The sequence below is a fragment of the Sciurus carolinensis genome, chromosome 8, assembly GCF_902686445.1.
Source record: "Sciurus carolinensis chromosome 8, mSciCar1.2, whole genome shotgun sequence".
Classification (NCBI taxonomy): Eukaryota; Metazoa; Chordata; class Mammalia; order Rodentia; family Sciuridae; genus Sciurus; species Sciurus carolinensis.
In genome coordinates, this window is record NC_062220.1 from 68,208,556 (window position 1) to 68,220,865 (window position 12,310).

A 12,310-nucleotide genomic window follows, 5' to 3' on the forward strand; every position below is an offset into this window, starting at 1 on the left:
GTACTTTTATTCCTGCCACCACCACCCTTCCCTGCCTTTCGGTGAGTTAGCATCCACATATCAGCCTTTGGTTTTTTTGGGATTGGCTTATTTTACTTAGCATGATAGTCTCCAGTTCCATCCTTTAACCAGCAAATGTCATAATTTCATTTCTCTTTATGGCTGAGTAATATTCCATTGTGTATATATACCACATTTTCTTTATCCATTCATCTCTGGAAGGGCACCTAGGCTGGTTCCATAGCTTAGCTATTATGAATTGAGCTGCTGTAAACGATGTGGCAGTGGCACTATATTATGCTGATTTTAAGTCCTTTGGGTATATAGCAAGGAATGGGATAACTGGGTCAAATTCCAGGTTTTCTAAGGAATCTCCATACTGCTTTTCAGAGTGGTTGCACCAATTTTCAGTCCCACCAGCAATGAATGAGTGTACCTTTTCCCCCCACATCCTCACCAACATTTATTGTTACTTGTATTCTTGATAATTTTGATAATTGCAATCTGGAGTGAGATGAAATCTCAGTGTAGTTTTAATGGGCATTTCTCTAATCGCTAGAGATGTTGCACATTATTTCATATATTTGTCGACTGATTGTATTTCTTCTGTGAAGTACCTGTTCAGTTCCTTTGCCCAGATTGCATGGAATTCTCTAACATCAAACTTGGAACATTTTAAGCCTTCTAGATCCTTAGAAGATTGCAAATTCGACAAACATACCTGTACCTAAAAAGATTAGAAGTAATTGCATCCCCTCACATCTTAACTATAAAAAATTAAATGTCGATTACTTATCTCCAAAGAAATAGTATTTATCCAGAGAAATAGTGTATTTCTCTATTTCCTAGAGAATAGTAGCCAGATTTTAATTTAAAAACAATTTTTCATATTAGTGTTGTTTTTATGCCTTTTTGTAATTGATTATAATTTAAGTTCCCATGGTTTGGGAGTGTTACTAATAGATTTTATTATTGGTTAATGTGAGCTGCAAGAAGTATCTCAGGTGAAAATAATTTACAACTAATTATTCTTCATGACAAATAAGGAGTTATCTGAACCTACTTGTTAATTTATTAATTCGAGTTTGGGAATATTAAATGAACAGGTTTGAACATAAACACTTAACTGCCACATTTTTTCTTCTGGGCTTTCACTTCCCAGTTAATGAAATTTTAATAGATAATAAAATAGAAATCATATAAGCAAACAGGGAGATATGGTAAGATCTTCGTCATTTTGATGTTTGTAAATTAACTTTGAATTACACTAGTGTGAGCACGGCAGCATCATTAGAGTAAGATGCATAGCACAGGGAAGGAACCAGAGTCCAAGATTCAGGAATTCCAAGGCATTTGGTTAAATATAACTTCCTTATAATTTATCTGTTCAAAGTTCTCCCCACCCCCGTTTATAGGTGATCAAGTCAATATGTAATTAAGAAGTGCCGACTTAAATGTGTTTGTACACTCTATTTTCAACATTTGTTTAATGTTCCCAAAATTGTCTCTGGGAAGTTGATCCTTTATTTACATTTCTGATATGTTGTCAATGTAGAAATAAAAACTTACATTACTCGAATGTTTTCAGACAACTTGAAAACGTGGGAAACATAAATTGAATAAATACAACCACCTTTTCTTAATCCCCAAAGGACATCTCAAAGTGTATTGCCTATTGCCAGCCCATGGACAAGAACGGGAAAACGGACAAATTGCTGTAATGCTGTGTTTTCTCCTGTTTTCAAGGACAAACTGGTTCAAGACCACCCAGTCCCAGCCCTTAACTTGTGTAGTTTAATTCTGGACAACGGAAAGTTTCTACCTCCGAGAACCGCGCAACTGGAAAGGAGTTCGTGGCAAACGCCCCGGGGCCTGCGCAGCGCCCTTCAGTGGTCCGGTTCTGGGCCTTCCCGGACCCCCGCCGCCCCTTCAGGAACCGTGGGTCTTCGGGCCGGCCCCCAACCTCCCTCTGAAGAAGCTGCACTGGGGAGCCCCGAGCCTGGGTCGAAAAGCCTGAGTCATCTCCGACTCCGCCGCCAGTTAGGAACAATTATTACCAATAACCGTGGTCTTGCCGCCTGTGACCTCAGCAGGACCGCAGCCTGGGTCTGGGGGTCGGGAGAGCCAGCGGGTCGGGAGTGGGTGGCTCGCCCGACCCTCCCCCTCCCCGCCGCGGCGTCTGACGTCCCGCGCGCGTAGGGGCGGCGGAGCTGCGCGGAGAGCCGGGCGGGCTGCAGCGCGGTAAGGCCGGGCGAGACCCGCGGGCCGTGAGGCCGTCGGCTGGAAAACCCAGCGGAGCCGGCCGGCCCGCGGCTTTCAAGGGGCGGGAAGGCCGCGAAGTGCAGGCTTTAAAGGAGGGAGGCGTTGGGCTGCTGGCGCGGCGACTGGCCCGAGAGGAAGTCATTGGCGCCTTGTCGCCGCCTCTCGAGTTCCGCGCGCCCTGCCAAGGAGGTGGAGAGTCCCGGCCCTCGCCTCGTCCTGGCGGGTCCCGTCCTGCCCTGTCCAGTCCGGGGTGGATGCAGGGCCTCCGTACACCCCTTGGAACAAAGCAGTGTGCCCCGGGGCCTTCAACCCAGTTTTCTTTCAAATGAAGTAAAGTAAAATAAATGTTTCTCTGTTCAGGTGTGAAGAGAAAAAAATGACAATCCAGTGGGTGGCAGTTGCAACCTTTCTTTATGCTGAAATAGGACTCATTTTAATCTTCTGTCTGCCTTTTATTCCTCCTCAGAGGTAGGAAACCTTCAAATCTTTAAAAATAGTAAATATTGGATTGGCTCCTTTAGGCTGCAGTGTGACACGGAAAAGTTTTCTTAAGAGTAAAAAGTTTTCAGCCCATTAGTAAAGGGTATTCTTTTAAAAAGTTACCTAACAGAGTAGGTACTGTCTCATGACAGTGTCAGAATTTAAAACTTTATTATGTGTACAAATGATCATTTTTCCCCTCCCTTCTCAGTAAACAAGCCGAGGCTGAGTCCCTTCTGTTGATTACATACTTTTGATACCTGTCCTGTCTTGTCATCAGGTTTTACCTTTGTTTTATTGCCCTGTACTGAAGCAGTGGAATAAATACATGTAAAATTGATGTTATATTTACAATACAGCATATATGAAAAAAATGTTAAATTGAGGCAGTGGAATGGCAATTTAGAAACCAAAGGCAATAAATTCTTAGTTTTGGCCTTACATAAACTGTGTAAAATGTTGGCATTTTTACTTTTTATTCCACTCAATGTATTAAAGCAGCTAAATGTGTAAAGTATCAGACGATGTATATAATTTACCTTTTTAGTAAAGGACCTTACAAGGTATTTAAGAACAAGTATTTCAACCCAAGCATTGACACACTTTACCTTGTAATAATCTACTCATTAGGGGTTTAGTTTTAGATCCAGGAACTTGATGGTGTGGATGGTGAAACAGATTTGTAATAAAAATGTTGCAAGACATTTGTTTATACTCATGACTTAAAAGAAATATTTCACAAGTGATATCCTGGAAATACTTTCCTAAAGCACAATGTTATAAAATAATGGGACTGGATGAAACTTAAGAAAATTTTACTGTGACTCAGGGTCCAAGTAATCTTTGACAACTCTTAACTTGCTCATTATCTACTTAGATTTGAACTCTTCTGTCCTTGTCTATCAGCTATACCTTGTGGTTTTTTGTTTTGTTTTGTTATTATTTTTGTTTTGTTTTTTTCCTTACTAAAGAAAAAAAAAAAAAAAAACATACTGTAAGTGGGGAGGGAATCTTCAGTTATTTCACCCAAGCCAGCTTATTCCTTAGATCACATACTGAGACCCAAAGAAGGCAAATGGCCTAACTAAGGTCACCTACCAGGTCAGGGGCAAACTCCAAACAATAATCTGGCTTTCAGTCCAGTGCTCCTTTTCCATCATACTGCCTCTCATTGTAAACCCTCCATAATGCATTTTGGAAGTATTTGCAGCAATAGACTCCTATACATTCAAACTTTCTTCATTCATATATATATTCAAGAGAGAGATCTTGTTTGTGAACATCTGATATATAAGTAAGGCTTGAAGATTTGCGAAGAGAAAAAAAAACAGTGCTGCTTCAGTTGATCTTTTTCCATCAAAGTGATTCATAATTGGAGATCAACCTTTTTCTTTCTTCCAAATATGATTTTTTATCCATCAGGATCAAGTAGCTCTTAGATTGATATGGGCATGTGGGTATATTAATATATAAATATACTCTCATGTACAAATACAGGTAAGAAAATATGGTATACATATATATACATATATATATATACACACACACACACACACACACAAATAGTTTATGATACGTCTCTGTATCCAAATCTTTTGACCTTCTATATATGTATTACTATAATCTTCAACAAAAAGGTTTTAGTGTTCATTTAGTATCTAATCTTCTCTCACATAACCCAGGGATGAAAGCACAGCTCAAAATCACTGCCTGGGTATGTATCCTAGTTCTCCAGTTATTACTAACTGTGATGCTGAGCAAGTTATTGACTCTAACTAATTTCCCCTTCTATAAAATAGAAATAGTACTGTGTCTGCCTCATAAGGTAATTGTATTAATTAAATAGATAACTGCGTAAGAGTGCTTAAAACCAATAATATAGCAAGGACTTAATGTTTAGCTGCTCTTGAATTGAGTCTTATTAATTGCTAGTTGTTCCCTGTAGGGTGTCACTTGCTTTTTCCCTCTTGTATTGACCTTTGAAAAGAGGTTAAGCGAATTTACCTTTGGACCTAGATCAAGGTATTAACACTTATGTTCTCTTTTTAAAATAGAGAAGTTTTGTAATATAGAATTTGAAAAGCACCTGTATAAAAATGCTTGGAACTGAAAGCATAGAGACCAAAAAAAAAAATTGCTTCATCTGTTATCAGTCCCTTTTCCCATCAACTTCAAGTCATTATTTAGAGTTGTTTTCAAATGTTATCAATTAATGATTCATCATAATCTTAAAGTAAAATTTTTTTTAGAAGTTGCATGAAGTGTATTAAGTGCTTCTTACCTTTGTCTTCTTTAGACTCAGTTAATATGTTTTTCACTTAAAATCCTCATATACAAAGTTTATCATCTTTCAAATTATAGGGTGGATTACTTTGTCACTCTTTGCCATTTATTATTCATTCCTTCTTAACTCTTGTGTTTTTTCTACTGCCTATTCTGTCTAGACCATTTACTCCATCTCATTTCCTCTGTGTTCAGATCTTGATCTGGATAGTGGGTAAATTACGTAGGTAATACATATGTAAAAATTACATGGATATATACATATGTAAAAATTTATCAAGCTATGTAAGATTTTTTTCACTTTTATATATGTAGTACCTCAATTTTTTTTTTAATTCTCTCATGATTAAAATAGAGAAACTTTTATTTGGAGTAGGTATTAAAAGCATACTATATAAGAATAAATATTCAGAGAAACCGCTTCTGAAGTGGTGGTAATTTTTGGACCAATAGACTCATTTCTGAGTCATCACTCTGACTAGGGAAAATGATATAAATAATTTTGATCAACAATACAACATTTTACTCCTAAGAATTCCCTTTTTTTAACTGTGTGTGATGGTATATTACCTGTAACCCCAGCTGAAGGCTGAGGCAAGAGGATCTCAATTTCAGGGACAATATAGCAATATAGCATTACTATGTCGAAAAAAAAACTTTTTTTTTTTAAGTTGCCAGACAAAAGATAATCAAATGTCAGATTATTATTAAATATGAAAGAGTTGTTCTCTGTTTCATGAAATATTGTCAAAGAATTAGTAAATTTAAAAATTAAATGTTTCTTTTTACTTGTCACAGTACCACCAAAATGTCACTTTAAAAGTATTTCAAAACCTACTTTTTTTGTAATATGCCTAATATAATTATATTGCTTTGCAGATGGCAGAAGATTTTTTCATTTAGTGTATGGGGTAAAATTGCAACTTTCTGGAACAAGGCTTTTCTTACCATTATAATCCTATTGATTGTTCTGTTTCTAGGTAAGTACTAGTACTAGATCCTTCCTTTGAATAAGCATAACTCTAGTTCTTTTTTAACAAATTTCTTGATTTTTAGTTAAGCTGATGTTGTCATTGGTATGTAGTTGAATTTATACAATATATTGATATAATGTATTGATATTATATTGAGTAGATATTGATTTTTTGCCACATTTTTTATTTGGTACATTACAGTTGTACATCATGATGGGATTTGTTGTTGCACAATCATACACATATAATATATAATTCAGCCAGTGTCATTCCTGAGTACTTCCTCCTACCCCTTGGTCCCTTTTCTCTATTGATCTTCCTTTGATATACCCACGTTTATAGCAGCACAATTCACAGTAGCCAGACTATGGAACCAGCCTAGGTGTCTGTCAACAGATGAGTGGATAAATAAAATGTGGCATATATGCATGATGGAACTTGATTCAACCAAAAAGAAAAATGAAATCATGGCATTTGGAGAAAAATGGATGGAACCAGAGACCATCCTGTTAAGCAAAATAATTCAAACTCAGAAGGTCAAAGGTCATATGTTCTCTCTCGTATTTGGAAACTAGAGAGGAAAAAAGGAAAAAGGTGGAGGTGGATTTCCTAAAAGTCAAAGGGAGATCAGTAGATATTGATATTTTGATACACATTTGATATTCTGTGTGCAGAGATATTAATTTCAGGGAACTACAGGGATTCTTGTTAATCTTTTAAAGTTATTTGAAGGTTTAAATGCAATAATGCATAGCCCACTTTTCAAAGTTACCAGATATTGTTTCTCATGGCAACCAGTTTCTCATAGCAACAGTCCTGTGTTACATGAGTATCCTAAGCACCCAAGGGCTTACCTGCTAGGAAAAAAGAAATAGAATCTTTAGATTCAAAAGGAATCTTAAATATGAACTGTGCATCTTGATAGAATCCTAGTTAAAAAATGACACCACCACAGATTTGGAGGCTACTGTAAAAATTTGAACATAGAGTAAATGTTAGATGTTAGGGAATTTTTTTTTTTACCATAATTATAATAGCGACATTTTGTATTGCAACTTATAGCCTGTGGGCCAGAAGTCTATTTTTTGTTAATAAAGTTTTATTGAAACATATTATCTATGCCTATTTCCACAGATAACTGCTGATTGTTGCATCCATAACATCTAAAACATCACTCTATACAAAAAAATTTACTAATTTATGTAGGAGAAATGTGTTCTTAATCTGAGGAAGTACATGCTGAAATATTTAGGAGTAAAGTGTCATGATTATTACAACTTGACTTTCAAATGCTTTTAAAAAGACAAATATGGGGCTGGGGTTGTGACTCAGTGGTGGAGCATTTGCCTCACACATGTGAGGCACTGGGTTTGATCCCCAGCACCACATAAAAATAAATAAAATAAAGGTATTGTGTTCATCTACAACTAAAAATATTTTTTAAAAAGACAAATATGGCAGATTATTAATAATTGTTGAATCTAGGTGATGGTATTATAAATGTTTTTTGGACAGATTGACCATCCCTAATCTGAAAATTTGAAATCTAAAACATTCTAGAATCTGGAACTTTGAGCACCAACATGACACCACAAGTGGAAAATTCCACACCTGACCTCATGTGTTGGATATCAGTCATAACACACACATACACACACACACACACACACACACACACAAATGAAAAACAAAAATAGGAAGAAGACCATTAGAGTAGAAGAAGGGGATCAAAAGGGAGGGAAGGAGGAAGGGGACAAAATCTATCAAATTATGCTTTTGGTCATATATGAATATACCAAAATGAATCCCACTTATATATGTATGATTATAATATACCAGTTATAATAATAGAAATAGATTAGTACAGCAAGCAAATCAGGGGAAGAAAAGGGAAGGTAGTAAGGATTAAGATTGATCAAAGTATATGCATATACAAATAGACATAATGAATCCCACTATTATGTATAATTATAATGTGCCTTTAAGAAATAAGTTTAAAAACACAAGCAAATTGTGTGTAATTGACTTCAGGCTATGTGCATAAGATTTGTGTAAAAATTAAATGAATTTCATGTTTAGACTTGAGTCCCATCTTTAAAAGATCTTAGCATATACATGCAAATATTAAAAAAATAAATAAATCCCAAACACTTCTGAATGTAAGTATTTCAGATTAAGGATACTCTAACTGGTGTTATTTTTCTTCAGCGTGTTTGAAATTTGCATAGTAACAATATTTTAGATGCTTTAAAATTCTTACCTAAACAAATTCTGTGAGTCTTCATAATCACCATTTTTCAATGAAATAACTGAGTTCAACAGACTGTGAATTTTATCTCAAGCTGTTATAAAAAAATAAATTCAAATGATTGTCAAAATGCCCTCAATTTTCTAACTGGACTCTCTTTCCTTGTGTGGCAAAACTTTCCCAGGAATGCTGATGGTCACATGAAAAGAACATTCAAACTTGTGCCTCTTCTTGCTTTTAAGACATATAAGGTGGTGCAAGAATCCACCTTAAGATTAAGAATGCACTAAGTGACTATAAAGCTCTAATTTTAAAATGCACTAAACATATACACTGGTATCTATTTTGCACTGGAAAGAAGTAGTTCACCTACATCTGAGATGTGTCAGAATTGAAAGAATCAAAGGAACAACTATTTGAACATTTCCAATATTAGGTGTCTCAGTAGTCAGGGAAGTGTATGCCACCATAGATCAAATCCCATTTTAACAAACTCTGCTGTTGGAAATTTAAGCATAGCCAAATATTTTTAAAATTATTTAAATTATATAAAGTAATAGTAGCTATTTAAAAAAACACTGGTCCTGTAAGAAAAATTGGGTCATTTCTTGGAATTTTTGTTAATGGGATTTTGCATTAAATTCCTGTCAATAGATGAAATTTTAGTCATTCTTAAGGATAGAGTAAAAATTAAAAGTTTGTAGAATAGCATGAAAAATAATACAATGAAGGCAAGTCCATGATGGATTTTTAATGCTATAGGAACTTGGAAAAATTATTAAGCTGATCCAGTCAAGAATATATCCAGCCTAAGTGTTGTACATCCAAAAACTACATAGATGTAACCATATGGAGAATGTCCATTATGTAATTCTCAGCTTGAAAAAAAAATCTACAAAAAGCGTCTTGGGGAAAAATAAAGCAGATAATGCAGTTTAAAAATGGATGAAGGAACTTAATTTTTATAATGTCTAATCTATCCATTTACAAAATACCTGCTTTGAGGATGATACCCTCCCAGGTGCTAAAGATGGAAAGAGAGCCCCTACATACAGTCAGTTATTAAAAAGTTTAATCAGTTACTCAAGCTGCGTCTCTTTTTTTTAATGATTTTATATTCTTAAAGTATTGTTTTCTCTTTTACTCTGATAGATGCTGTGAGAGAAGTAAGGAAATATGCCTCCATTCATACCATTGACAAGAGCTCAACCAGCAAACTTGGTGCCTATGAACATACACAGATGAAACTTTTTAGGTCTCAAAGAAATCTTTACATTTCTGGATTTTCATTATTTTTTTGGCTGTAAGTTAAAAAAAAGTTGAATCACAATTTTTTTTGAGGGGTGGGTACTAGGGGTTGAACTTGGGGGTACTTGATCCTGAGCCACATCCCCAGCCCTACTGCATATTCTATTTAGAGACAGGGTCTCACTGAGTTGCTTACTACCTCACTTTTGCTGAGGCTGGCTTTGAACTTGCAATCCTGCCTCAGTCTCCTGAGCTACTGGGATTACAAGCATATGCCACCAAGCCCAGCTTGAATCACAATTTTAAAACATTGTTTAGGTTTATGTCTCTCTCTCATTTTTTCCATGTATATGAAGACTTTTTTACTGACATCTTCATAAAGGAACTCAGGTGAAATAACCAAATGGCAAGCAATTGTTATAGTTCATAGGACCTAACACAATCTGGTCCCTGCCTCTCTCTCTCTAGCTTTCTTTTCTACTGTAATGCTTACTGTACATTCCAACCACACTCAACTTCACTATTCACTCATCCATTCTTGGAACAAATTGAGTTGCGATATAGCTAGCTCCTTCCCACTTCATGGTCTTCACACAAGCTATTTCTTGTACCAGAACACTCTTCCCCTTTCCCTCTTTACTTTTCCTTTCCCTTGCTCATTCTTTAGACCTTCTCAGGGAAGCCTTCTGTGGCCATCACTCCCACCAAAAGTAGGTAGGTCTTTTGTTATATTCTGTCATATATATATACTTTCATTCCTAGTATCATTTACAATTGTAATTAAATACTGTTTTGGTCCTCCAACTGGAACCTAAACTCTTTGAAGACAGGGACTTAATTTATTTTCTGCTGTGTCCCCAGTGCCTAGCACAGTGTTTAATACTTAGCAGTTCCCCAGTAAATATCCCTGAGTGAATAATTGAAGAGATTAATTATAATTTCTAACAATGAAAGTTACCTATGAACAGATGTGAACAAGCAGTTTTTAGGCTTGGTCACACGTGTACAATGCTCTTTAAATACCATATTTTGAACTGGTCAGGGAAAAAAGGTTTCTTATTCAGGTCTTACTGTCTTGATATTGAGGCTGAAGAGTTGTACAAGAAAAAAAATTTTAAAAAGTATCACTGTATGCACAAGGCCTTGCATTCTGTCTTCAGCACAATAAAACGAGAGAGAAAAGTACCACTGAACCTATATTCCAAATGCTAGTCTTCTAATAAAGATTTCAAAATAGTGAGACACAGACTTGTTTTAACTGAGAGACTTGGATTTTTTAAAAAAAAGTGTGTGTTCAATTTAAACATCACTTTCTCTACCACCACACCTCTGTACCTAATAGGAGTCATTTGATAATGGCTCTTGGGTTAAAGTCACAATTACCAATTGGTCTAGTTATGCATTATTCTAATTTTTTTTTCCTTAGAGTGTTGAGACGTCTGGTTACACTTATTACTCAGCTGGCAAAAGAACTATCAAACAAAGGAGTGCTTAAAAGTCAAGCAGAAAATACTAATAATGCTGCGAAAAGATTCATGGAAGAGAATGAAAAACTAAAAAGGGTATTTAATCTTTGTAACAGTTTGTATGAATGTTGTTGATGTTGAACAATAATGATATTGTTCTATGGAATGATTGTATCTGAAGTACTTTTACTATTCTCTTAGTTTGCTTGTTCTCATTCTTTTTTCTCTCTCTCCATAGTAAATTAATATCTTTGAACCTATTTCCTATGACTCAAAGAGAAGATATTCAGAGAATATGAATTTTAATTTCTTTATTACCATTAATTTTACTTTATAACCCAAACTAAATCTTTGTGATTCCTTTTCCATTTCTTTCTCGGTTAAAGTATAATTGGTTGTATAAAAAGCAGAGGGAGGTCATTAAGTCTAGATTGATGATTGCACGTAATAGTTTTAAGTCTTTAATTTAGTGATGCTACTGGTAGTCCTGCTTTGAGAATCCTGTATTATCCTTCCCCTGACATTCAGTGTAGATTAGGTACTGGTGTTTTTTTCCATTGACTAAAAAGAACAAATGGAAAAATGAAAGACACAAAATTACTTTGGATATCTTTCTTTCATAAATTTAAAATTTAGGAGTCAGATCTCAAAGCTTCAGTGTTTTTGGTTCATATTAAGTCCCATCAATTTGACTATTTTCCTTAGGAAAAAAGAATCAATAGAACTATTCAGAAGAGAAACACATTTTCTTAAAGAAAGCATTTCTAAAATAATGCAATAAGATTATTTTTCTATTATGAATTAAAGAAATGCAAGCCATCATTATCATTACACCAAGTTATAGTTTTATAAAAAAGTATTTTGAGTCAAAGAGTAGAAAATTAAAATCCTTGCCTAAATCCTAATGTCCAGTCTCTTACAGAAAGAACAATTAGCACCCCCTTTCATCAATTCTAAATGTTAGCTGTACATGATACAGTATAAAACTTTCTAAAATCTATTAAATGAGGCAAAACTTATTGCAAAAAGTTGTGAATGATGCTACATTATTATGATCACCTATTCAAAGCCCATATTTTATTTTTTTATATTCGCATCATTTATACTATAACAAAAAATGTAAAGAAAGATCTCTATTCATAGAAACAATTCAAATGTGTTTCTTTTGAGTAGATTGGTAGCATGTCTTAAGGAAACTTTTAGAGTACAGGAACCAGTTTATATTTTTCATTTGTTCTGTTTCAAAAAGTCATTATCTATCAAATTCTTGTAAATTTGCTTCGGTATTTTCTGTACTCAGAAGCAAGCAATAGTCATTTTTGCTCCTTTTGGAATATTTCAACAGCACA

The 12,310-nt window shown here is 35.0% G+C and overlaps 1 protein-coding gene across 2 annotated transcripts in view; it reads left to right on the forward strand.

Annotated features, from left to right (window-relative positions):
- Window positions 1-2,151: 2,151 nt before the first annotated feature.
- The window catches only part of Bcap29 (B cell receptor associated protein 29), a 36,544-nt gene continuing 26,385 nt past the window's right edge, over window positions 2,152-12,310 (forward strand). The window contains exons 1-5 of one of the 2 annotated variants that reach the window (XM_047560146.1): window positions 2,152-2,241; window positions 2,623-2,730; window positions 5,905-6,005; window positions 9,400-9,550; window positions 10,922-11,057. In XM_047560146.1, the coding sequence (XP_047416102.1) occupies window positions 2,639-2,730; window positions 5,905-6,005; window positions 9,400-9,550; window positions 10,922-11,057 (480 nt within the window). In that variant the 5' untranslated portion in view covers window positions 2,152-2,241; window positions 2,623-2,638. Of the gene's footprint in view, window positions 2,242-2,432; window positions 2,452-2,622; window positions 2,731-5,904; window positions 6,006-9,399; window positions 9,551-10,921; window positions 11,058-12,310 lie in introns of those variants that run through there. The other variant, XM_047560147.1, reaches the window with a different exon arrangement.